Below are 27,384 nucleotides of genomic sequence, written 5' to 3' on the forward strand. Positions count from 1 at the left end.
ATGCAGAACAGTAAGTGACTCTTCCTCTATTTCATGACGATGCCGGCTTGAGAATGTGGAGTTGAAAGGATGCACTGGGTTGGATAGTAGAGGGGGAGGTAAGATGGGGAAGGTATAGAATTTCACATTTTCAAAATACTGATCATACTAGTCGTGGTTCCTTCTGGAAAAGGGAGGGAGTGAACTAGGGGAGGCACAACGCCCAGCGAGTTGGGTCTGCCTTTTGCATTCTTCACCAAAGAGGTGCACTTCGAAGAGCTTGGTGCAGAAGAGGGTGCTGAGCGACTCCCTCCTCCTTTGTCCGCATGGAGGTTTCTGAGGCCAGGACCCGGAGCACCCTTACTTGGAGGGGATGGAAAAGCCATTCGGCTGAGTGGGACTTACTTCCAAGTAACTGTGCTTAGAAGGATGGAGGCCTAAGGGAGCTTGCCATGCCGAGGGTGACGGCCTGGCCTAGCCACTACCAGTGGAACTGACCCTGCTAGAATTCAGCTGTCCATGGATCGCCTCTGCAGCCCCTGGAAGAAGTCAGTGCTTTGTGAGTGTCTGAGGTCTCGTGGTGTGTATCATTGTGCAGGGGAGGGGAGGCACACCGCTGCTCTACCGCGGGATAGTTAAGGGGATGATCTGATCCCATCATCTGGACTTCTGTGTTGATTTACGCCGCACCCCACCCAGTGCCACTCTCTCGTATGCGCAGAGCTAAGTGTTGGTGGAGCAGTGAGCCCCGTGTCCGTCGGAGGTGTGGGCAGGGGGTGAGGAAGGTAGCTGGTGGCTTTAGATGAATCAGCACAGTGCATACTGGTTGATCCACTGGACTGTGCACGGGACGAAAATCAGGCATGGCTAGCTGTGATGCAACTAGTGGAAAGACATCTGATGGCGATGGGAAAGAAGGCGATGCTTCAGTTTAGGACCTGTGTCTGAAAAGTCAAGTTTGATCCCTGGAAGGATGCCCCTTGAAAATGGATGGGATTGATGCGAGTGTGCTTGGAATTGTGGCGACGGATGCTGAGAGATCCGCCTGGAGGACCTTGGCGAGGCTGGCGAGGCAGAAGGATTGGAAGAGCCCCCAATCGCTTCACAGTTTGGGTCTGTTGGCACAATAAACCCCAGTCCCGTCCAGAAGGCAGGGCAAGCGAGGGCCACCCAATCCCGATGCCAGAGAGCAGGCGCGTCTGTCGCTGCTCTGGTTGTGGCATTTCCTTGCAATGAGCTCTCGCCCGCTTTGAAACCGAGGTGCTCTCTCCATCTGGAATGCGAAGCCTGCCTGGATCACAGATTTGTAAAGATGTCAACCGTAGCGCAGACGCGGAGCTGCGACTGTGACAGGGAAGGTTCCCGCAACGTCACTTAACCCGCTCTGAGGGCCTCGGGAATTTGGGAGCAGCGTGCGGGTTTCAGAAGGAGAGCGACACCTTGACCAGGACTTGGAAGGCCTGGCCTAAGCAAATGTGGCTTTCAGCTTGCAAACTCTACTTGTAGGGCCAGTCGCAACTGGGAGTTGAGAGCACTGGTCGTTGAGGGGCTGTTGGAAATGACTGGCACGCTGTGAGAGATTCTGTTTGTTGCAGTATTTGTATCTGCCAGTGGCCACGTAGTGGCTTTCTTACCGACTCTTGAACTCGGTTCCTAAATTAATGCACTAGAAGGGAAAGAAGGCAGTCTCTCTCGTGCTAGTGGGATTCACTTCCAAGCGTGAGGGACCCCCATTTCTCCCACGATCTCTTCATCCGGCACAGGGAATTCCACGGACAGTAGACAGCAGCCCAAAGCACGATTCTTTGGAAGCAGGTGCCCCTCAAAAACTTGGGGATACCTCCAAACTTGGGCACAATCCCTACCCCCACCTGCAGCTCCCGTGGCTTTTAATGCAGTGGGATGGCGCCCAAAGTGGATCCATCCAGGGTGGGACAAGGTCACCTGTTTGACATGGCGAATAAACTCGTCTCCCGACTCTTCCTGTTCATCGGGATTTCCAAGCGCAGCTGCTCCTCACCAAGCATCCGGCGGACACGGAGCTGGATCGGCGGAGATCCTTCCGCGCCTTTCCAAACTGAGACCACTCACTGAAATCTGGCACACGGACTTCCTGATAAGTATATGTCTGGGCGGCGAGCAAGGCAGACGCCTCCCATCCACTTTTTTGGGGGAAAGTCCCGTTCCCGGATGTTCGTGAACTTAAAACCCCCGCCTAATATCTGTCGAAAGAGGCGACACACAAAGGTACCTTCTGGACCCAGTGAAGCACCCTTAAACCCCCCCCCCCTCCTGAAACCAAAGGGGCCAACCTTACTATACGCCCTTACCCAAGAGTAAGACCCTCTGAAGGCAGTGCGTGTCCGAGTAGACGTGCATAGGATTGCACCTTCAGGAGAAGGGTATCATTTTCCAGAAAAAGCTGCGTTCCTCAGCTAATGCCGAGCTGATTGGCAAGTTGTTGTTATTTTAAACTTCAAGCCCGCAAGATTCTTGGAAGTCACACCCCGTCGGAATTTACTCGAGGGTGACTGCAGTGCAGAGGCTTGAGAGACAGAGCGTACTCGCTGACATGTTTGCTTTCACTCCCGCCTTTCTCGTTTTTGGAACATAATCCGGCCTATCAGCAGCAGCATCGCCTCTTTGGACTGCTAAAGCTGCGGTGTTGTTTACCCCAGAGTAAGTCCCACCGCTCCCAGGGTGGCTCTCTTCCAGGTTAGTCGCCAGGCACAGCGTGGGATTGCACGCCGCGCCCCGCAGCGGCTTCGCTGAGCTGCGGACCGGCCTCCGAGGCGAGCGGGTTCAGGGGCAGCGGCGGCCTCGGCTGCGTCCAGGCGCTGTGCTGCTCAGGAGGCGCCTTGGCGGGGCAGCCGGAGGCTCTCGCCCGTCTGCGCGGGGGCCCCTGCTCGGGCCGGGCGCCCCGCGTCCGTGGGCCCGTTTCTGAGCCGCGCGGGGCGAGGAGAGCGAGCCTTCGAGGCGCGGGAGGGGAGCGGAGCGGAGCGGGCGGCCTGGGCGAATCCCCCCGGGAAACCCTCTCGCCCTCGCCGCTCGCGCTTCCCGCGCCGGGGGAGCCCCGCGTTCGGGGTCTCTTCTCTTGGGGTCCTCCCCGCAGCTCTCCCGGCGTGGCAGAGAGAGGAGAGGGGGGAAGCCCGCGATCCTGGCTTGGGCCGAAGCGCGCTGCGCACGGGCGGCGGATGCCTTCGCGCAGGCCTCCGCGCTCGCCCGCTGCCCCGCTCTGCCAGCGCCCCGCGGTTGCCAGCCCGGAGCGAGCGAGCGAGCGAGATCCCGTTCGGGGGAAGCCGGCGTTTCTGCGTAAAGGTCGCGGCAGGCTCGCCACGCTTTGTGCGAAGAACTCCCGGGTATATCTGGTGCCGAGCATCCAAATTGACACCATATGTTTTCCTATTAGACGCCTCGCCCTAGAAGACGAGCCGCATAATCATTGCCACTGGGCTCGAAGGGCCTCCGCTCTCCAGGGAAATTAAGGCATTGATTAAGGCTTAACCTTTTTACGCGGAACTTGGGAGTTTGGCTTTCTTTGCTGCCACAGCGTAGGCAGAGGCAAGAGGCATTTCTGTCGGGTATGCCGGCAATCTCCTCTCGCCCACAGGCCTCCGGGTGCGGCGGCGGGGTGTTGTGTGTGGAGGCGATCTCGTCTCTGGACGTCCAGCGCCAGGACGCAAGACCTCTGTGCGTGATATCCAGGCCACATGGCAAGCCCCCCTGGATTCTGTGGGCGAGATTTAAGCACGTGCTCAGCTCTCCCACTGCAAAAGCGGGGCAGGCCTGCACAGGGCGGCCGTGTGGCTGGATCGCGGCTTCGCACTGTGCGGAGAAGGCACCCGAGAGGTCCTCACAGTGCAGGACTGCTCTCCAGGCTTACCCTTGGTGATTCCATGCCGCAGCTCTCTGGGCGGGTCACCACGGGCTGTGGCTGCGTAAGGGCAGGCAGAGACGGGGCTGTGGGGAGGGAACGGGGCTTGCAGTCGCAGGAGGTAAATGCCTGTGGGCGATGATAGAGGGGATTGTCGAGGGAGGCATCTGGCGCCCCTCCTATGTGACCCGGGAAAGGAGGCGCCCGTCCCACTCGTGGGGACCCGAGCAGGCCGCCGGGAGCGGGCGCGGGATCTCCGCCCTCGGTGCGCCTCCTTGCTTTGAGCCAGGCATGGCGGTCGGCTCTCCGAGTGGCTTGTGCGTGGAAGTCTCTTTCCACCCCTCCCCTCCCCTCCCCCCGCCAGCACCTCCTCCCCCGCCTCCCCCATCGCTCCCCAAACCGCATGTCACTTCGGATTTATCGAGGAGGCAGCGCGCCCCCTCGGTTGTGTCCGCACTGGCCCCGTGGCTACCTTAAAAAGTCGCTTCTCCTCGAAGGGGAAACGAGTAGAGTTCAATCTCGTCGGAGTGATACCCAAATCCGGACAGAAAGGGTCGTTTTTATCATGCTCCTGTTTGTCGTGACGATGCAATTTTCAAAAGCGGAGCACTGTCATAAAGTGACATGCCTGCCACAAGTGCTCCAACTGATCTTTTCAATTAGCCTTCCATGCATGATCCGGGGCGACTTCCGCCTATTTCCAGAAATTAAGCTCAAACTTGACGTGCAGCTAGTTTTATTTTAAAGACAAATGTCAGAGAGACTCATCATATTTTCCCCCTCTTCTATATTTGGAGCTTATTTATTGCTAAGAAGCCGAGGCTCCTGGAGTCAATTTAGCAGGAAGCTCCAAAGAGAGGAGGAGAGCAGAACAGAGGGACCCACAGAGAGAGGCAGAAAGAGAGAGCTCAGACAGACCTTCTCCAGGGAGCCTTTTGCCTCCAAAGCCTAAATCTGCAGGTTGGAGATCCTATTGGAACCATTTTTTTTGTTTTATTTTTTTTTAATTCCAAGCGCGTGGCTTTTCTCCAAGGGAGCCGTAGCAGGGAGGACGCACCGAGAGTGTAGCAAAGCCCAGCCTAGGTCCTACCAAATTCTTTCCCCAAATACTAATTAATAATAATAATAATCAGAATACTCTTCCCCTCCCCCTCTTTTTCAGATGAGACATGGGGTGGGGGAAAGCTAATTTCTTGGTGATGGCATTTGGGGGGCTCGAGGGGTGGAACCGGGAGGTGCTTCTTGCTGGCTTCGTCAATTTCGTCGCTGCTTAGTCAATTTCAAATCTAGGCAGTTTAGGAGGGAGAGGGAGGCAGGTGGACCGTCTCCGACGCCGGGGTGTGTCAGGCGAGCTCGGATTCAAGCGCAGGGCTGGAGAAGCCTCTTCCATCCCCCGTCCCCTCTCTCTTTCCCGCCCCCCTCCACCTCCACCACCACCCCACCACCCAATGCAAAAGAGGGGACGGTTTTCCTCCACCCCACCCCCACCCCTCTCCCCAAACCGGCTGTGCCTTTGCTTGCTCGCGGTTGCCAAGCCTGCCGAAAGGATGACTCTGAGTGAAAGTGTGTAACCCTCAGGTTGCTCTTCTGGGCTGAGAAGCAGGGCTGGGACCGCGAGCGGGTCTTGCGGAGGGTCTCGTGCGGAGCCCAGCAAGGGAGACGTGGCAGGGGAGGGTGGGCGGGATGGAGCCTTCGTGGTTGGGCTGAGTTTTCTGTTGCGGAACAGAGATCTCTTCGCACCTTCGTGCCCGTACAGGGACTTGCAACTGGCGTAAGAATGGCGACCGGAGGACCGGGGGCTGCCGGCATTGCTCTCGATGCCCAGTGCTTCGCCGAGGCGAGGGCATAGATAAATGGGAGGGAGAGAGACCACCCCGAGCCCGTTTCTTCAGTGGATCCCGCGCGCCCGAGCTTGCAGCAAGGGGCTCTTGCCACATGTGCCTGCTCTGAGTGTTGGGTCGTGGCTTCCTCCTCTACCCCGCTCCCCAGACACTAATCTGCCCGTCTCCCTTGCAGCCACCTGGACCGGGAGGGCGGGCGCGTGTGCCCCAGGTCCCCCCAAGGCAGCGGAGGCTTCCATTGTCCTTCTTTTCCTCCCCCCCCCCACCCCACCTTGCAGGTCACAGCGGCGTGAACCAGCTCGGCGGTGTGTTTGTCAACGGGCGGCCGCTGCCAGATTCAACCCGCCAGAAAATCGTGGAGCTCGCCCACAGTGGGGCTCGGCCGTGTGACATCTCCCGAATCCTGCAGGTGAAAACGCGAGTCGCCTCCCCAGTTCCAGCCGTCCTCCGCCTACCTTCCTTGAAATGCAGCCGCACTGGCAGAAGGGCTTTCCATGACTGCGACCTTTCCTGCTCGGGAAGGGACCCAAACACGCTCGCTTGCCCGCTCGCTCGCTCGCTCGCTGGCTCTCTCGCACGCACGCACGCGATCCTCAACAGTCAATCTGGTTCACGAAATCATGGGGAGATTTTATTTTTCTTAAAGAAACTGATGCTTGCCAGCCTTTTGCTTTATGTTTAATGCAGTAAGTTGCTTTCGAACTAGTTGGCTGCACTGCACCGAGTGATGCAACTCTATTGACATTCCCCTTCTAAACACACTTATTTGGAAGCAAGACCCACTGACAGTTATGGAAATTCTTTCCACGCCAGTGTGTCCAAGTCAGAGGTGCTAAAATGTTTTCCCCACCCTTCTATCTGCTGATTTCTGCATGCAAATATATGTATATTGAACAATATGAAAAAGCAATAAGCAACTCTGATTTCTTTTGAAATAGTTATCTAGGTGCGTATTTATCTCAGGCGCTTGTGAGAAAACAATTTGGCCAGGGATTTGGCTTAGGGGTACCGTCTAGTTCCTGCTTTACAATCCACCCACACCTTCCCAACCTCCCTACCCACCCACCCTGAAATTTGAATATTTTGAAAACTGGTCTGATGATGTCTATAGTAATATTCCTACCAACATCTGACATTTTTCTCCAGTTTTTCTCTCCCCCTCCCCCTTCAAGTGTTTTTTTAAATCTCACCTTTGTAGCATGTAGGGCCACAAATGTAATATTTTTTAAGGAAAGAAAAAGAAAAAGAAAGAAAACCTCTCTAAGTAAGTTCTCATACCATTTAAGGTATATTTTTGTGTTATAGACCCATGCAGATGCAAAAGTCCAAGTGCTGGACAATCAAAACGTAAGCTTGTCATTGTTTAATGCATACTTAAACAATTTTATTTTTGTCTTGAAATTATTAATAATGTGATTTTCTGTCCACTTCCCTGATGCAGGTATCGAATGGCTGTGTGAGTAAAATTCTGGGCAGGTATTACGAAACTGGCTCCATCCGACCGCGGGCAATCGGAGGTAGCAAACCGAGAGTAGCGACTCCAGAAGTTGTAAGCAAAATAGCACAGTATAAACGGGAGTGCCCCTCCATCTTTGCTTGGGAGATCCGAGACAGATTACTATCAGAGGGGGTCTGTACCAACGATAATATACCCAGTGTAAGTTCATCCTGAAACCCTTTTCTATCTGACCTAGAACAATACCCGGAGATCTGTAGCAAACCTCTTCTCTCTTTGTTCCCCTAACCCAGTAAAAGGCTGAGAGCACCCCACCCCCGCTTTAGTCCTTTACTAGTTTGGCATCAACGAGTTGCCTTTCAAAAAGACAAACAAAAACCCTGCAACATCTCTTTGAACGATCGGGGATCAAAAAATTAAAACCACCCATTGTTTTTGCAGGATGAAAAAGCACAGAGGGAAAAAACGTGGGAGAGAATCGAACAGGGGCCAAGGGGGAATTTCTGTGGGACACGAGCAAAGCAATGCATGCAGCTTAGTGTATTTCACCTCCTTCAAACCCTGGCGCTGATTTCTAGGTTTCAGGGGACTTTTCTGTCCAGAGGAATAGCCCTTGGTCTGACCAGTCATGATTGAAGAGTTGCTGCCTGGGACCCCAGTTCTCAGCGCACAGCTAATTCGCTCGCAAGGCCCTTGCTTCGTGCAGGACAGTAGCCCAGCGGCGAACCCTACGCCCAGCCATTTGGGAGGGCAGCCAAGCGCCACGAGTTCCAGCTCATTTACTACAGAGTAGTGGCTTGAAGTTGCACGGGAGCAAGAGGGTTAGCATGCTTTACAGTCCTTCTGCAACCTGTGCGAAATACTTCTTTGTACTGTGTTTAGGGGCTGCCTGAGGCTTGAGCGCTCTGCCTGCCTGCCTCTCCTCTGAGCCAGGCAGTGAGTGAGTCAGCAGGATCCCGAGCTAACTGTTTGCAGGGCTGAAATTGGGAGGTTCGATCCTGCCCTGCCTTCTTCCTTCACAGGATGCGCCCCTCCCCGCTGCCATTGTGGTGACTGTCGCTTGCTTTGCAGGTATCTTCGATCAACAGAGTCCTCCGCAACCTGGCTAGCGAAAAGCAACAGATGGGTGCAGATGGAATGTATGACAAGCTAAGGATGCTGAACGGGCAGAGCGGGACGTGGGGCACAAGACCCGGGTGGTACCCGGGAACATCCGTGCCAGGACAGCCGACGCAAGGTAAGAGAGAGCCAGAGGTCTGGGGAGGCAGGGGGAAAGTTTAGCCCCCCCCCGTCCTCCTCTTCTTCCCCCGCCTCCTGATCAATCCGATTTCTCTAATGACCCATCAAAACCTAAAGTGGCAAAGATCGACATGGTTGTCTGCCTTGTGACTCCGCCTCCATCTGTCTCTTTCCCTCCTCCGCCTTTTATGAGGCAAGAGATGGTCCCTGGCAGGGCATCGTGCGAATGGGGAGTGTGACGGATCCAAGAGGCGTTTGAAAGGCAGCGCTCCTTCAGCGGGATCTTGCTGCTGCCCCCCTCCCAGCATCCCACCTTTCTTATACAGCATTGTATTGAACTCGCGGCACACACGCCTGCGTGGTTCCAGTGCCTTTCCATAAGCCACACTCTCCCACGAGTTGGAAACGCGAAATCTCAGGGAGATCGGGAGGAAAACAACACTGTCTCAGATTGCGCTTGAAGTGTAATTGACGAATTCCGTGAGGATAAGTAGGAAGCATCAGCAATGATGGATGGGAAGGAAACACGGGCTCTTTGCTTCTAGGAGTTCTGATCAGCTGTTGGATTTCTATTTTGGTGTTTCTTGTTGTTCCATTTCTTTCTCTACTGGAGAAGAAAGTATCAGGCAGGAGCAGGTGGAAGGAAAGTGCAGAAGTGGATAGACAAGGGTTTCTACTGCATATTCCTTTAGAGAGATGATCATGCTCCATGTTGGAGTGGATTTGGATTCTTCCCTCCACCTTCCTGGTTGGAATGCTCCAAATTCAGGGGCTCACTTCAGTCCTCAAATCCCCCAACTCCAACCTTGCCAATATGGGCCCCCATTCACCCGAAAGACGAATCAGTTTTGTTGCGGGAAGTTGGCAAGGGGTGAAGATGGAGGCAAACAGGGCGTTGCACTCCTTGTCTGCAAGATGCTTCTTTGCATTGCATTTTTGTTTGGGTTTGTCTTTTTCAATGGGGTGCCCCAGTGCCTACCGCAGGGTGGTCAGCTTCTCAGGAGAGATGTTCCCCCAACAACCTGCATTTTGTTTTCATCTTGAAAAGGAGGCTAAGATGGGGGGGGGATGGGGGAAAGAGAGAGAGAAAGAAAGAAAAAGAAAATCAGTAACAATATGCAGAATATCTCGTACAAAGGATGTTTCTGTCACACACAAGAATTTGTTATGGGAACAATTCTGTCGCTATGTAATTGCTCATTAGAGATCGTTTTGTTTCTCATTACGGCGACATGAATAAGCGTCTAGCTGAAGGGGACAGCTGTAGAAATGTTCCACAGGAGACCCCTGGACACGATATGGCACTGCTTGCCAATTAGACATGTCAGTTTTAGGAGAAGGGCGCATTCTAGGGGAGACCCTGGGAAGAGAAGAGCTTCTTTGGGGCATCCCTTGGCTGTCCCAAGTCCCCATCGGAAGCTAAGAATTCATAGGCAAAGAGGCACATATTAGCCTGCTAACTGAGCCCCCGGCATCTTTACAGGAGGTGGGGGCTCAGATCCAATCCCTCTTGACTTGGGATTGGGTTCCACTGACTGTCCATAGAAAGTTTTTCTAAAGGTGTGCTCCGAATGGCGGTCTGGGCAGATGGGTTGGTGCCATTCGGATGTGTTGTTGGAGTGAAAGTAGTCAGACCCGATCAGCTCTTCAGACCTCAAGACCCGCCATTGCTGACCTGTGTCTGGTGCTTACTTGGTGTGGCAAAAGCAACAAAGAATCTCGTGGGTGATGGGAAAATGCACAGATCTTCATGGGAGATCTGTGGCCCATAAAAGCCAAGAAACATGCCTCCTTGAGTCTGGAGTCTTCTCGTTGCTGTTTCAGACTTGCAGTCAAGAATAGATTTGTTGACTTACAATGCCCTAACATGGGCATCTTACTGACACGCAGGACATTTTTAGATGCCTTAGGTCTGCAGGGTTCGGCAGTAATGAACAAGGTGAAAGAAAATGGAGTGGGGGGCTACCCGGGCCCCACTGGGGTTGGCAGGAACGGCCTTCAGGGCCAGGTGCTCTTGTCATTTAAGCAGGGAAGCCCCTTCTCTTGAGTGTTGGCTGTTGGACCTGGAAGAGGTCTGTGGATTGTGTGTGCAGGCAAGCAGGGTGTCGGTGTGGGTAAGGATTTTAAAATGAATTTTCCCCTCACTCTGTGGAAAGCCAATCTCTGACGCAGTGGACTTTATCCAAATATTGGTTTAGTGTAAGTGCTATTATTTCCAGTGGGTCTACTCTAAATAAACCCATGATTGGACATACCTTACAGCCCAGTTTCTTCGTGGTTTTGCTTTGTAGGATATGCAAGCAAAAGGTCTAGCAGCCAATTCCCCAGGGATGTAGGCATGTAGCTGAGATGCTCCCAGCTTTGTAGTTCTGCACATTTGCAGGGCTTGTATTTCAGCTGATTCAGATCAGCCTCGAAGTCAAAGAGGCAGCTATATCCACTTTGTCACTCGAGCTAATAATGCTGGGAGATTCTCAGTGCTGGCGCCCTGTTTCTATGGGCCTGATCCATTGTTACGTGCTCTGCATTGAAAAGATCCTGGAGGACTGTGCTCAGGTAATTTTGTACTCTGCAAGTAAGCAAGCAACTGAGTGACCATGTAGTTTCGATTGACCATACTGGATCCAATAGGAGGGCCGAATCCTCCTGATTTCAAAACACATTCACTGGGAAGATCCAACTGGTTTAAATGAAGTTGACTCCTGAGTAAACATCCTGTTCAGTTCTTGACCCATGGATGGGAAGGGGAAACCCCTTGAATGCAACAGGACTTACTTGTGAGTAGACATGCATAGGATTGCATTGCAAACATCCTTATTTTTTTAAGCACTTCTATAGGTAATTTTAAGATTATTAATTTTCAGATCAGGTTATCATCCTCAACAGACTTTGAAGCCAACCCTAAGAATGGTATCCATGGGATTTGCAGCTTAATCCATGGAAGACCCCACTGAACCCAAGTGTATATTACACCCAAGTATATGTATATAGAGATGCAGCCTTAGCTTCCAAAAAGGCATGCCTGGGATGGCAATCTTACTTTGAAGTAAGCTGTGTTAAAATGAATGAGGATTGAGCTTGCAAGTTAAAGCACTTAGGTTAGGGGCTAGTTGGCACAGATTAGTATGAATGGCCCTTCCGCATTGTTCACCGTCCTCCACCCCCCCCCCCCGCCCCAAGGCTGGTGGGGGCGGGCAGGGAGAGACAGAGATGCTCAGCCCCTACTGGGTACCACGGTATATCTCGGGTCTCTTCAGACAGGGAGGAGAGTCTGATGGCAAGATGCTAGGATGTTTCACTTTATTACAATAGTTCAGATATTATAAAAGGCAAAGAGACAACAAATCAAGGCGTGGGAAAACATCAGAATAACCAAGGATTGGGAGGTGGGGGTAGGGAAGGCAGACACTCTTTGGGTGTATGGAGATTCTCTTCTGGGGAGTTCTCCCTCTTTGCTGGGATCAATATATCCTCCATCACCCCCCTCTCCTGCCATGCCAGCATCTGCAGTCAAGTATTGACTCTTCAAGTACCATATTGTAGCATCTAAGCCAAGGGTTGTTTCTTTGAAAGGTGTTGTTTTATTGGTTCTAATCTAAATTCCCCTTTCACGCATTTGATCTGGTTTTTGGAAGGTGAGAGATGTTGTCCAAAGTGTAGCAGTCATGAGGGAAAGGGGAGAATAACTTGCGCATCAGACAAACGTGTGGATGTCTAGTTCCTCCATGTTCCTTCCCTCTGATTGCCGTTTGCACCTGAAACCAAAGAAAAACTTCTGATACCTTAACCCTGGTGTGCCACTCTTAGCTCGGGGTTTTCTGAGCCAGGAAGGGTGTGCTCAGGTAAAAGGAGATCCTTGTGGCTCAACTTGAAATTATTTGGAAGCAGTACAACCGTTAATGGGGTGGCCCATGTAGGCTCTGCCCTATAAGTTGTAAGGCAGGAATGCTGCTGCACAGGAAAGGGTTTTTTTTGGGGGGAGGGGGCTCCTTTTCCTGTGTTAGGTATTCTTGAAATCTTTGGCTTGGGTGGGGCCACGATCCAGCCAGTATGAAGAGCCTGTAAGTCCAATTATTTTAATGGGAGAACTGTGCAAAGATTTAAATTTGCCCCACTGTAACACCCGATCAGAAGACATTTGCTTGGAAAATGGGGACCCATTTTCTGTATTATAGGGGTCCTTTTCTAGTCAGTATTCACAAGGCTTCAGTTTTAAAGGATCTTAACTTTGGCCAGTTCGCTCTCCCTGGTTTATTAAACTGCTTTCCTACAGTAGGTAGAAATAAATCTCATTGAGACCTTTTTGAGACAATGAGTTTAGGATTGGGATGGCAGGGTTTCAAAGGCCCCCATTCATCACCAGTTGCCCTATACTTCATTTAAATCAATGGAAAGAAAGCTGGGGCATGCAGGGTGGGGGGCGGGAAATTCCAGTATAAAATTGTCCCTGAGTCACACATACAATGTGGAAAAGGAAAAAGGAGGGGAAGTGAAAGCCTTGAGTTAGGGTGGATGAGTGGGGGGAACGTAGAGAAACACATTGAAAGCCTGTGCATTGCCAGATTAAAATTAATAAAATGGCTTTGCCCTGGAATATTCATGCACAGCTCTAATGTTTTTTTTCCCTTGCAGGGCTGTCTCTGTGTTCCTGGATTTTAAGAGTCCATTACTCCAAAAGCATAAGGCAAGGTTAGGTCTCAGAGGGGGACAAATATGGTCTCAATCTGATAAACGCCATGCAGCAGTGAATAAAATAATGGATACATGAGGGCTGACAGAACAAAAAGAGACATCTCTATCCGGGAGAAATTCTCCAGTGATTTAGTGGTTTTAGGGATCACTGAGACACTGTTTCTTATCTCCCCCCCACTCCGCCTCCTCTTTCCCCTCCTTATAAGACTAAAGCCCTTCTATAGGATTTAGACACTTTCTCTTTCAACAGATGCTACAATGTTTTGATCTCAGCTCCGCAGCTGAAAGGTGCCGCAATCGGTTTGCTATCTTTCTTTCTTTTTTTCTTTTTTTCTCTGCTAGTTTTCCGCCTCACTGATTAAGACACTAAGAAACTAAGGAATGATTTTATTTCCCAGCGTCTTTTATTTTTTTTCTTTCTTTCTCCCCCTCTTTTTTTCCCGTTCCTGGAAACAAATCCTATACCCAGCGTCAGATGGTCTAGCTATAGGATAATAGGAACAGCATATTCACTCGCTTTCTTACGGATTAGGTCTAGAGAAGGTGGAACTATTGAGTTCATTCCTTTATAAGGCTTCTTTAAAAAGTCTCTTTTAAAAGAGAGAGAGAGAGAGAGATCTTAATTGTCTGACAATTCTTTTTCTTTAAAAAAACATATCTGTCTTTCCGGATCAAAACTTTAAATAGTGTTAACAGGCACCGTTTTGGGGTGGGGTGGGAGCTTACAGAAGAATGAAACCAAGCTTAAAGTTTGCTACAAATGCTACTTAAAACGAAGAGCTCTTGATTTAGGGCTCAGTAGGCATCCTATTGAAGTCAACAACAATTTTCCATTGATGTTAATGGGGTTGGATTGCCACTCTTGTGGTCTTGAGAAGGGCTGGTTGAGGAGGTGAGCATATCTGGGCTGATTTGTTACTTTGTGTTGGTTTTGTTTTAAATTCTCTGAAACCTTTGAACTGAAACTCTGCATTTGTCCTGTTCTTACCAGAGGAAGGATCCACCCCAATCTCTCCTCTCTGTTTAAAGCTGCTTTATTTGGTGATCAGTTGCGAATGGTGCGCATGCCACCCCCTCCCCACCCATCTTGGCTCTGGGTGAAAGGCGACCTGACAAATTGCACAAGGCCTCTGCCATGGAGATCGCAACCTGCCTAGGCTGGGGAGCAAGAAGCAGGTGTGTGCCCTCTCCGAGCATGAGCCAGGCCTTGGCAGAATTAGGTTCTCCCACCCAGGGCTGGAATTTCCTCCAGGGGGGAGGCATTAGGAAGACCCTGAAGTAGGTTGAGCCAGAGAAGTGGCTGCTGGCCTGGGAGCTTTGCCATTTAGCTGCTGTTGTTCCTTCCTTGGGCTTCCAGAGGGCATGACTGGATCCAAAGGTTGCTTCGGTACTTCAGTACCACCTGATTTACAAGGCCAAAGCTGCAATCCTTTGCACACTTTTCTGGGCATCAGCAGAAACACATGCAGTGGGATGAATCTAAGTAGGCATGCACAGGATTGCACCATGAGACCGATTTGGGCTTGTTTCCATCTTCCACATCTCTTGTTGGTCATAATTATAGGTCCCAGTGGGGTTCAGTCACTTGCCATTTCAGTGCCTGTGTCAGAGACCCCTGAACTGTTGTGGTGTGGTACGAGGCAGGGGCTGTCCTGGCTCAGTGGAGTACAATCCAAAGCACGTCTCCTCAGAAGTCAGTCCCACTGAATCCAATGGCACTTACAAGCCTGGTCATAGCAGGCTTGCCCAACTCATCACTCGGTTTCTTCTTGTTCGTGGGCAGCAGAACTCCAAAGCTAGTTCTACTGCGGGGTTTGGATTCCTGATGATTTTGTCCTGTGCATTCTTAATGCATCTGTAGGGTGATGGATTTCTGGCAATCATGTGGAAAATTGCATGTAATGTGTGCATAGTGTCACATAGCTACCGTCATACCCCGCAAGGCTGGTCCTGGCTCTCAGCAAAACAAATGCCCATACAATGGGGCCAAGGATATCCTTGTATGAAATTCATCTCATGTTGGTGTCTCTGTCCTTTTCTCCATCTGGATCCAAGCACATTATCTGAAAGATGACTGGATGAATATACAACATAAGCATCATGTAAGAATGGTATAGGCACAGTCGACTTCAGAAAAAGATTGTGTCCCTAACCATCTATACATGATTTGGGCTATGTGTAACTAGGGCAATAGATAGGGATGTTTGTGTGTGTGTTGCAGCATCTAAACATGAGTGCAAAATGCATTATGACAAGCTCCTCTGGGATCCCGTCAGGTGGCTTAGGAAATACAGAAGCAAAGAGGGCCAAAGATCCCTGGCTGGCTGGCTGCCTGGCTGCCTTAAAGGGCAGGCCTCGGGGAACATGAACGCAGGAGCACTTTTCCTCTGAAAACACGTAAAAAGTCAGCCTCCAACTTTGGTTGGTAAATAAAAACAGGGCCCTTGTCTTGGACCCTTCTCTGTTAGCTGAAGCTTACCTAATCTTAGCTAAGTTGGTCTCTCCTCTCGTTTACCCCCCTTTTCTCCTGGTGTTGAGTAAACAGGCTCATGTATGGAGCTGGCCTATTCACCAGTTTAGGGGTGTTCTTTCTTTCTTCCTTTGGCTCCTATAGAAAGTTAAAAAAAAAAAAAAAAACCAGGCCTAAATAGCATTGAGTAGCCCAGCCCAGGGGACAGTGATTAATGATAGTCGTGCCTAAAGGTTAACATACTTCACTGAAAAGTCTGTTGACTGGGATCCTTGTGATACAATGTGGCCCACTGCACGCTTCAAGAGAATCCTTTTGTTGGGCCTGCCTGATTGTGTCCTCGAAATTCTGCCCACGAAAGTTTGCCAACCCTCCGGCTTGCCCCAAGAGTTTAATAGTTTCCCTTACTCTGCTGGCATTGTGTCCCGGTGAAAAGCAGTCCCCTCGCTATTCAAGTGTTGGTGGCCATCTCAATAGATCTCCAAAACGCCCATATGGTGACCACTGGAGATGAATCCAACTGTTTAAATGGGGGAGAAAGTTGGGGTTTTACAACATTTCAAAGTGTTTGAAAAGATCCCAACCAGATCCTGTCACAATTCTCTTGAGGGCTTTGAAGGCTGGGGCCCCATTGTGAACTGATTATCAACAATATTACTTTAAAGTTGATTTCCCACCAAAAATGTTTTCTCCAGGCTCACAGAGAGAGAAAGGTTTTTTCATTTTATTTTTAAAACAGAACTTTTCTTCCTCTCTCTTCTTCCTGCTTCACCAAGTTAGCATCAATAGAATCCCTCCTATTTTTCATTTAGCAGCATCAAAACCACTCCAAATGATCCTCTGAAAGGAAAGGGAGAGTTAATTTACTGACAACTTCTCCTCTGCTTCTACAGAAATGTCCATTCCTTTTGTAGGGGGAAAAAACACCCCCCCCCTTTCCCCTTTCCGCAGACACTTTGAAAGACAGCTCGACCAGGAGCATATCTTTACCTCCAGTAGCAATGGGAAAACAATAAAACTTTCTCTTGTTTAATGATAGAAATTACATTAAAAGTGGTGGAAATGCCCTAATTAAAAATGTACCACTTAAATGATATGCCAGGCGCTCAGCTGCAGAATAGCATATTTAGCTACTTAGCGAACTCGCTACTATTTCTTTTTAAAATTACATGTTAAAATTTTAAAAGAAATCTTACTTTTCTCTGGTGCAACACATTACAAAGAATGGACAGTCCTTTTATCTAAATATAAAATTCCATTTTCAGCAATTATAGCCTGTTCTTGGTGATGATATAATTACAGCTGTGCTCTGTAATAGGTGTCAAGGCAATGCACACTCATACAATAGTTGAATAAAACTGCAGAACAATGCAGGCACTTCTAAATTCACAACCTTTAAAATGAAATTGACTGTGCAGAATTCAAATCAAAACTAGATAAATATTTTTTTTAAAGATTACAAGCTTGGTTTGGTTTCTTAATAGCATTTTCTGCAAACCTATCACCATCTAATTGATTAGATAGGAATTACTGATTATAGATAAACTGAAATACTGAACATCACCATTTTAAATGCAGTAATAGGTAAATAAATTCCATAGAGAGAATATTTGCGAGGCATTTTGGAAAAGTTGCAGTCATAATCAGCTGGAACAGTTTCTTGGCTTGTTACAATGGGCTGCGTGTGTGTCAGAAAAGGTATCTGACTAGAAAAGGTATATACCAAGAAAGACATGCACTCATGCTTAACTTTTAATATAGATTGTTGTTGTTCCAGTATTGCTGAACTGGATACTCCCTTATCTAAAAATGATTGATGACTCCCATTGTTATATATGATTTTGTGTTTTTCTCCATACTATTTTGAGCTCCTCTGAATTTTGTAGGAGAAATTTTTAAGTCCCCCTCTCTTTATCCACCATGTCACCTAAGTTTCCCATTCTTATCCCAGAATCATTTACGTACTTCAGTGTGGACCATGGACTACATCCTCATAGCTCATCCAATAACCATTTAAATGAGCACAGTGGGAGTTGAAGCTGATCTTGTAATCCTGGCACATTTATCTTAGTCTGAGCTCCATGTGTGCTGTTTTGCACATGCAGAGTTGCCACATCTTTAGACTTCCTTTTCTTTCTCAGTAGGTAGATCCTTTGGGTCTCGCAGCTCTATGTCCTGCACAAAAGAATCTGGCTTTAAAACATATTGGCAAATTCATTCTGCAAAACTCTGCATAACGAATTATAAATGGCGACCTCATCATAAATAATTTTCTATGCAGAATTTTGTAGAACAACCATGACAATAAGTTTCGGATCAGGGTTTGCACTGATGTCATCTCAAATATTCTGGCTTCATTGAAATATGGATTGTCCTAGAAGAAACTTAATGTTTGCAATGAACATCCCTAGAGCGAGAGCCTGGATTATTGCCACCTGGGCATGACTCAGAAGAGATGTTCTCAAACGAGGCCAACTGGGTCTGCTGCAGCAGGCCTGTCCAGGTTGGCTTGTCTTAGGATCGCCTTCTTTCTGTGTTGCAGATGGCTGCCCACAACAGGAAGGAGGGGGCGAGAATACCAACTCCATCAGTTCAAATGGAGAAGATTCTGATGAGGCTCAGATGAGGCTCCAGCTGAAAAGAAAGTTGCAGAGAAATCGAACGTCCTTTACCCAAGAACAAATTGAAGCGCTTGAGAAAGGTAAGCAACACTTTCTCAATGCAAAAAGTGGAAGGAGAGTGTATTGCACTCTTTGCTTTCTTCTGGAACTTTCTCACCAGTTCTAAACAAAGTTGTCAGTGTCCATTGGTAAAGGACATTCACATGCATTCCTTCTGTAGAATCTCTTAAAGCTACTGTCTCCAACCCAGTGTCCTCCAGATGTTTTGGACTACAATTCCCAGCATTCCTGACCATTAGTTATACTGACTGGGGGCTAATGGGAGTTGATGCCCAAACATCTGGAGGGCTCCAGGTTAGAGAAAGCTGTCTTAAAGACCTGGAGATTAAGTGATAATGAAACCCTTTTGCAATCAAAATACTCCAAAAGGTGCGGGTGTGGCACCACATGTGGGCTAAACCATTACTATGAGACTCTGAGCTGCAGCCCCAAACATTCTTTCCTCAGATTTCCTTATATGCTTGAGTGGCTGGTTTGGAGCATGCAGGCTGCCAATTTTGTCCTGGAAGCATTCAACTCACTTGCCCCCAGATAATATTTGAATATAGGCTGCTTCCGTGCACCTCTCATTATAGACCCAAACCCTCTGCTTAAAATACTATTAGCCTTCCAGAACCTGATGCTTTCTGGATGTGTTGGATTGCAACACCCATTATTCCCAGCTGAAGGAAACTCAATTATACTATTCCTGTAATTAACCCATGTTTAAATCTTAGAATGGAAAAGGTTACCCTGGTTTTCTTTGGATAGTTGTTCCCAGTGCACCCAAACCCAGAGTAACTTTGGCTAATTTCTCCTTCCCACTGAAAACAATCTCTAATCCCTGGGTCCTGATTCCATCCCTTCATCCAGCAGGGAGTGTGAATATATGCATGCAGGCATGCCACACAATGATATCTCTCCCATTCAGAAGGAACTTGCTCATGGTCTTGTTCAAAAGCACTTTTGTAAGGATGTTCCTCATAAAAGATTTAAAGTGTAGAGTGCACTCAGACTTACAGAGAAAGCTGAAAGCAAGAGGTAGTCTTTCTTTTTGAAACCTATTTTTAACACTAATACCATAATGTTTCCTTTCCACCAGAATTTGAAAGAACTCATTATCCAGATGTGTTTGCACGAGAGAGACTAGCTGCCAAAATAGACTTGCCTGAAGCAAGAATACAGGTACTCAAGTGACTATCTGATACCTTGCATCTTTCACTCTGTAAAGGGGCATGCTGATGTTTTCAGAAGAAAAATTCCAGGTTTCAACTGATCTGTCTGCAGGCAACCATGCAAATATGGAACCCGTTCCTGGGAGAAAATGCAGATGGGAAAGGGCACCCCATAGACAGAGAGCTATACATCCAGTTAGGTTTCAACCAACCAGCATCTCACCTAGATCCAGATATGTATTACACTGTGGATGCTTAGCAAATGCACATCTAAAGTGCCTTGAAGAAGCCTGCTATGTATGCACATAGTCTTGCATGTCCATTGCTACAAACGTACCCTCCATTCATTTGGTAAAATGGAAAAAGGGCCTGTAGGCTATTAATGAAGGCACTCTTTCAGCCTAGAGAGCTAGAGAAGCACTTGGCTACTATCCCCCTCTGCATGATGTCTTTCTAGGACTTCCCCCACAGTTCACCATGCTAATGGAGAAGATCTTGCCGTTGCAGGTGTGGTTTTCCAACAGGAGGGCAAAGTGGAGACGGGAAGAGAAACTAAGGAATCAGAGAAGACAAGCCAGCAACACTCCCAGTCACATTCCCATCAGCAGTAGTTTTAGCACGAGTGTCTACCAACCGATCCCGCAACCCACCACACCTGGTAATGTGCTTTAAGAAAAATATTGACCAGCCACTCACCCTCCAGGGCTACACAGCAGAACACCCTGTACAGTAATACCTCCACCCGATTGAAGTGTAAACTAATACGCCCATCCTGTCTGTCTATCTGTTCTATTTTAGTTTCCTCTTTCACATCAGGTTCAATGCTGGGCAGAACAGACACCGCGCTAACAAACACATACAGTGCTTTACCACCCATGCCTAGCTTCACAATGGCTAACAACCTGCCTATGCAAGTAAGTATAATACACTAATATGCTCTCTCCATGTTGTGTGATTACTGGGCAAAACCTTGTCCTTTGAAGTTGGAGGGGAAAATGCCACTTCTGCATGGGAAATTCTCAAAGGTCAAGGGGATTTCTAGATTACTCCATTGCCAGATTTTCTAATCTCTACAGCATTGATGGGACCTTGCTACATACTATCAAGCTAATTTTACAAATGGGGATGCCTGAGCCGTGTATCAAGTTCTCATCCTTGTGCTAATTAATCTGGAATAACTCTCACCTCCTGGTTTTATGCTTACAATCCATAATGCTGGCCAGTATCTCAGCTTCATCCACAAATGTGCATTGAGACATCTCTTTGCCATCTTTTAAGCACCATGATGGGTGGTGAAAATATATTTAAGGGATCATCTGTGCAAAAAGTAGTCTTGAGTATGCTCCCAATACACTGGGGCAGCTGTCCTTGGATGGCCTTCTCCAGCCATCTCCCCTTTTATTTCCATGGAACTACTCCACAGTCAGTTAGCAGATGCTGATAGCATAACTCTATGCATAAACTGAAATGTCTAATAAGAATTAGTTTCCCCAGCCTGATGCCCTCAGAAGTTTTGGGCATCAATTCTCATCAGTCCCAGTCAGTGTGACCAATCTAGAATGCTAGAAACCATTGCCTCAAGTATCTGGAGATCTCATGCTCCAGAATGTTCACAAGTATTTATACATTCCATGGCTTCTACGGGAAGTTCTAGTTTACAGGTTCAATATATGCAGCAAATTTCTGAAACCTCCAGACCAAGATGTTATTTCCTCTAGGTGATGCATCTGTGTTATAAGGGCAAAAGCATCATTGTAGATGGACAGAGTTGAGTTCAGAGGTGCTTCAAATCCCTACTCAGGATGAGTTCTTGGAAAAGTCATTATGATAGGGATTTTGCAAAGATAAACAAAGTAATGCAGAATAAGGAAAAGTAGAAATGATGTCATGATCCAGAAAACACTTAACTGCATTTGTTTGACTTTCATTTACAAAGGAATGATTCCATGGTAGCACAACATGCAGATCTTTAAGCATGTAAAATAAAATGAATCTCAGACACGTTGCCAGTAAGTTGCTGGATCCAGGGCTTTGCTCTGATTTTCTTTAGCATGACTTTCCCACTGTTGATCATCACAAACTTGGCCCATGGATTGCTATGGCATTTGTAGCTTCAGTTGTCCTCATGACCAAGTTTGTTGACATGCGAAAGCAGCCATGGACATTACTTCTCATTCCCAGCAGCCATGTTCAAGAACAGATTTTCCACCCTCTGATGAACTTTAAAGTGGGTTTTCAACGTGCAACTAGAATCTGCCCATTTTTAAATGCCTACAGCATGATTCTACATGGTATCCGTGATTGGTTGGTAGTATAGAAAATGAAGAATGTGGTACTGTAGTCACTCTAGAGAAATTGAATTGGAAATAAGTTTACAATGAATTAAAAGAGTGCAATTATCTCTGTAAGGCCTTAAGACCCCAGTCTCATTGGCTATCAGACATCTGAAAGACAAATTTGGCAATATTCTTGGGTGACTTCTGCTTAACAGGCAAGCTGCATGGGACTCTGATATCAAAGAGGCAAAACTCACTTGAGCAACAGGAAAATTGGAGTGTGGGGGGGGAGGGGCGGGGGGGATACACTCTTAGCATCCAAGGAATTTGTGGGTGTTGCCCCTAGGGCACTATTGCTCCTATTCAGTAGGAAACCAGTAAAATTCATTCCCACCCAATGCAAGGCAGAATGAATGAAGATGAAGGTTGAATTGAATTGTGGCCATCAGTCCTGACCCAGAGAAAGTTAGATACTGACCTAGAAAAATGACCTAGATAAATGGAACTTAAGCGTAATTCCCATGTCTCATTTCATTTAAGGAATGGTTGTGTTTTATGTGAGGGTGCATTGTACAGAAATTTAGTAGATCACTTTGGACCTATATAATAAGATTTCTTGCTTTATATAGATCGAACAATTTCAAGAGAATCTACTTTCTTTTAAGCTTGTGGTATAAAACTAGTTTTTCCAATGTTTTACACATGGTTCTGGGCCTCTAAAATGCCAGCCTGCTGCCCATCTCATATATTGAGGCACCCTTATTTACAGGCTCAAATCTGACTGCCTTCAAAGATGTAGAAGAAGCCAAAATAAAAGGGCCTCCACCATGGCCACCTGTATGGAACACTATTGTTGAAAGTAGGCAAGAATTGGGGACATCCCACATGCTTTGAAGTGAACCATCTGGACTAGAGAGGAGAAATAACAGGAGGTGGTTTTTTAAAAAGTGCAGCAAAGGTTTAATTAAGGCTCATGGATTGGAATTTGAAGGACAAAAATTTCAGTCGGGTATAAAAGGAAAATATCTACTTAAGAAAAGTTCATTGTTTTGTACTGTTTTTACTGTTATATGTTTTTATCTGTAAACTTCCCAGAGGAGCTCTATGGGCTATGGGGCAGTATACAAATACAATCAATCAATCAATCAATCAGCATCTAACCAGAGAAGCTCATTAGTCTAGCACTGGTGAGGAGAAGGAGCTGATTAAAATGCTCGCAGGGTTACACCTTGGCTGATGAGACACGGGCGACTGGCACCCTAGAAATACCCAAGGGGAGAGGAGGATGTGAACAGCACCTGCAGGTCTAGATAGTTGTGTTAAAATGAAAAGAGCTGCCAACCTTCTTGCTTGTAAGCCTGTGGATAACTAGCTGGCTCAGGAAAAGATACAGCCCTTGGACCTGAATGAGTGTTGCACTGTGCAACTGAGATTGCCAAAGGAGACTGAAGTGCCAGGTACTCCACAGCTTTGCCGGAAACATCAGCTAGCAGTGAGCCGATAAACAGCTACAACCTGTTATAAAAATGTAAACTGCAAGATTTTCAAAAGCACTTCAGAGAGCTTCGAAAGTAAGGTAGCCAAGTCTCTCTGAATATTCTAGGGAATTAGGAATTAAATTCCTTTGAGTTCCTTTGACTATCTCAGCTCAATTTATTAGCCATTTAGGAATAACAGTGCAATAGGAAAATAAATTAAGTGGGTTGTACTGTATAAGAAAGTACTTAACACATAGGCCTATTATGTTTGCCTCTGTAACATGACATATTCTGAATACATAAAGGAAAAACAATTAGGAAGGCCACTGGACCAATCGATAACCCACTTAAGGTAACAATCCCCATTGACCTCAGTTGGGCTTATTTCCGAGTAAATGTGTATTTTGATTTCTGATGCTGCTTTTCCAGAGACACCACTGTGACTAACCCAGCTTAAATTCTGATAGATTTGCCGATGCAGGTATCTGACTGGGCTAGAAAGACTAAAAAGTCACACTGACCTTCTCCAAACTAGTGTCCTTCAGATGTTTTATAATACTAATGCTGGGTGGGGCTGATGAGAATTGTAATCAAAAACATCTGGGGACACCAAGTTGGGGAAGGCTGAGTTAAATGCTCACAGAATAAAAATGACTGCAGCCCTTGTGAGTAATATGCCTCTTCAGTGACATGCCTTTCACCATCACTCAGATTGCCTATATTCTGCACCAGTGATTCCCAACTGTTAAGCCAAGTTGGCAGAGCTCTGTAGGTTTATGAATAAAACCCAGAGTTAGTTTTCTTTTCCCTTTGAGAGAAATACAACAGCATGTGAGTAGGTTTCCACTCCCACAACCGGACATTCCTCCCCTCTGCTCTGCAGACTGCACCTCTCCAGAGCAGATTTTGAAGGCATGGAGAAGAAGTTTCCAGTAGTTTCTATTCTACTGATAGAAACCATCCATTAGCAGGAGTGGCTCACTGGACAATAGCCTCTGGGTGTTCACTGTATGGCTTGCACACTGAATGGCCTGACTTCCTTGTGCTACAAACAGGGCAGGGGATTCTGCTGGAGCTATTCACAGGGCATGAGACTCCACTGTGGGTTATTTCATCTGTGGTGAGGTTGCAGGTAGCTACCATTTTGAATCAGCAAAGCCTGCTTTGGGCGTTGTCATGTCATGCAAACTTGGAAAGCGTGTACTACGTGAGGGCCAAGCAACCCTTGCATAATTAGTGGTCTGTTTTAGGATTGTTTAGGCAACGTTGATCTCTTGCATAACCCACATGCGCTGGGCTTGCATGATGTAACAACCCCCAAGCAGGGGCTGCCTATGCAACCTGGTGCCCACAGGTGCCATGGTGAGCCCTGGAGTGTTAACGGATCCCTGTCCTTAACTCTAAGGGAGCCCTATATATTAAATGTCCTAAATATTAAATGCAGAGGTAAACTGAAGAACTTCCTCATTCAGTGAAAGCTTCTGAGCATGGATGCTCCTCCATTATCTTCCCACCTTAGTGGATGCTCCAGCAACATTCAGTTCTGTAGCGCTGTTGAAGCTAAGTGGGTGTGCAGCAAAGCTCAGAAAAAACAGCATCAGAGTAGAAGTGATAAATGGAAGGACCTAACCTGCCAATTCCACTGCATGTAGATGGCTGCATGTAGTCACCTTTGAAATAAACAGGAAAAACTTCAAGGCAATAAAGATGAGTGTTTTTCAGTGAGGGGGCATTTGAACTGTTCATAAGAAGAAATAAGTGGATGCAGAAATTCATAAGCATTGTTCTGTTCTGTTTCCTCCTACAGCCCCCAGTACCCAGTCAGACTTCCTCTTATTCTTGCATGTTGCCCACAAGTCCGTCAGTAAATGGGAGGAGCTATGATACATACACACCCCCTCACATGCAGACACATATGAACAGCCAGCCAATGGGCACTTCTGGCACCACTTCCACAGGTAAGCATCTACTGGATTCTCCTTCAAAGGTCATAGAGAGCAGGAAGGCAGAATCTGAGGCACAGGAGCCAAATCTGCTCCTTATGGGACCCCCAGACCAGCCCTTCTGGGTTGTCCCAGTGGCCATGCCCCTTTTCCCTAGTCCACCAATCGCTTGATGATGTTCTCAGATACTTTGCAGGTATTTCTCATTCTTAAAGGCTTAGTTTCTGGCAGCAGGAGCATTAAACACAGCCATGCTGATACTCTGGGCTAGCACCTGTTCCTCCCGGCTTTGCCCACCACTGCAACAGAGCTCCACAGGGAGCTTCTCTGAAATGAAATGTGGCCCTGAGTTGGAAAGCAGTTCTGCAGCTCTTTGGCATGGACATGGTTTCCCTTCCTGAGATAAACTATCTGATTCATCCTTTCATAAAGTGATTATTTTTCTGCCAAAAGCTAATGTCAAAAACTTGCTATTGCTACCAGTTGCAGTGTGGATTTTCAAATCTACAATGGTGAAACTTCTTATCACCTTTTCTTTGTTTGATGGAGAGCTCTGCTTTCTCTTTCGCGGCAGCCCCAACATTTTCTGGGTGGCCATGGAATTATTTGGAGCCATAGAACTGGGATTCCCAAAACCAAGGCCCTGCCCCAGCCCCCTTGCAGCTGGCCTGGAAGGACTTGACATGACTGCCCCTCTGAGGTCATAAACTGGCCTTGGAGAATAGAAAAAGCAACATGCCTCCATGGGTGAGAGGCGAGGCTGTTGGGGCCAGTGGTACACTCCTCGACTGCCCCCAGTATCCTCGACTCCTTCCCTCCCACTCGGCAGTGCTTCATCTAGACAGAGGGAACTGGCTTTCTAGCAGAAAACAGGGTATGAACCATGGTGGTGATGATGTTTGCTACCAGCTTACCTTGCATCATGCACTGGATGCCCATAAGTCTAAGTAGGAGGCTTTGTGCATCAAGTGTGAAGGGCATGGAAGTTCACCTTTGATTTGATAATATATTGTTGTTTGGATATCAAGCATTCTGGATGAGTAACATTCGTGTTAGAAAGCAAAAACAAAATAGCCAGTTAAAACTTGAACATTTAAGACCAAGATCAGTTAGAAGAAGCAGCCACTTAAATGGGGGCAAAAAAGTAGGCTGAAAATGCTTGCAGATGGTTGTGAAGAATGACTTCCAGCTATGGTCAAACAGGGATGCTATCGCTGACATTATTTGGGAGAACATAAGATAAGGGGGCAGGGGAAGCCCATAAAATGTTCATCAGAGGTGGCAAACTGAACAAACTCAGAGGACATCTATACATACAGTAAAGGTGAATAAAGAAAGAAACTCAGTTTTGTTGAGAGATTCATCTGCAGTAAAGATTGATAGAAGTAACACTTGGTCATATAAATGCCTTGATTCAGCAATTCTTTTTTATGTGGGAGGTCTGACAAAGACTATGCTAACGTAGGTGTGGGGAATCTGACGCCCTCCAGATGTGATTGAAATATATTCTGCTCATCTCCAACCACTGGTCATGGTGGATGGGGATGATGGGAGTGGAAATCCAAGAACATCTGGAGCTCCAAAGGTTTCCCCATCCTTGCCTTAATATGTATATATTTTCTATATAGAACTCATCATGCAAATATGTACACAAGGAGCTTTGGATGGGGCTGGGAGAGCTGTGTGGAAATATGAAAAGAAAGTGTGTGTATATTTATGCACTTATATACAATTTTAGGTCAGCACAGTCTTTAAAATGGGGCAGATTAGGCATAGAGGGAAATCATACATCTAATGTTCAGGTCTTTAGAATTTAATGTGAGAGCTCTGTGCTTAATGGCTTTCCCACTGAGGTCAGTGGAACTTCAAAGTGCTGATCTTCATGCCCCCAAATTAATAATTCCAGCAGAACCCTTATTTTGCTCTCCATTTTTCTCATGAAAGCATGTCTTGCAACCAGTTATCCATTTGGATTCCAAATCGTTTTCACTTTCCTGGGGATAAACAAATCCGTTCTGGATTCATGATTACTGATTTGCTGCAGAAGGCCAGAAAGTTTTATCTAATTAGGTGTAGTATCATGCAAGTTATTCAATAGATTTAATCAACTTTCAGAATGCCTTGAAAGTCAGGAATACTTTACAAGAAAAGCTGCTTCTTGAAAAGCTGGATGTATGAGTGTGTCAATAACACCCCCACCCCCACTTTTTTAAAGGTCTTATTTCTCCTGGAGTGTCAGTTCCTGTTCAAGTTCCCGGCAGTGAACCTGATATGTCTCAATACTGGCCAAGATTACAGTAA

The 27,384-nt window shown here is 47.3% G+C and overlaps 1 protein-coding gene across 8 annotated transcripts; it reads left to right on the forward strand.

Annotated features, from left to right (window-relative positions):
* PAX6 (paired box 6) lies at positions 1 to 27,384 on the forward strand. Of its 8 annotated transcripts, none has more exons than XM_044425748.1 (11): positions 1 to 10; positions 5,973 to 6,103; positions 6,711 to 6,766; positions 7,114 to 7,351; positions 8,222 to 8,387; positions 18,094 to 18,252; positions 19,314 to 19,396; positions 19,894 to 20,044; positions 20,185 to 20,300; positions 24,948 to 25,098; positions 27,299 to 27,384. In XM_044425748.1, the coding sequence occupies exons 1-11, from the start codon at positions 1 to 3 to the stop codon at positions 27,382 to 27,384; spliced, it is 1,347 nt and encodes a 448-aa protein (XP_044281683.1). The 8 variants fall into 8 exon arrangements, with proteins under 8 accessions (XP_044281683.1, XP_044281685.1, XP_044281687.1 ...); XM_044425750.1 differs by lacking the exon at positions 6,711 to 6,766 and adding an exon at positions 7,000 to 7,041 and having other exon boundaries at positions 7,136 to 7,351; XM_044425752.1 differs by lacking the exon at positions 6,711 to 6,766 and adding an exon at positions 7,000 to 7,041 and having other exon boundaries at positions 7,136 to 7,243.

The sequence above is a fragment of the Varanus komodoensis genome, unplaced genomic scaffold, assembly GCF_004798865.1.
Source record: "Varanus komodoensis strain SLA01 unplaced genomic scaffold, ASM479886v1 scaffold16, whole genome shotgun sequence".
In the NCBI taxonomy this organism is placed as follows: Eukaryota; Metazoa; Chordata; class Lepidosauria; order Squamata; family Varanidae; genus Varanus; species Varanus komodoensis.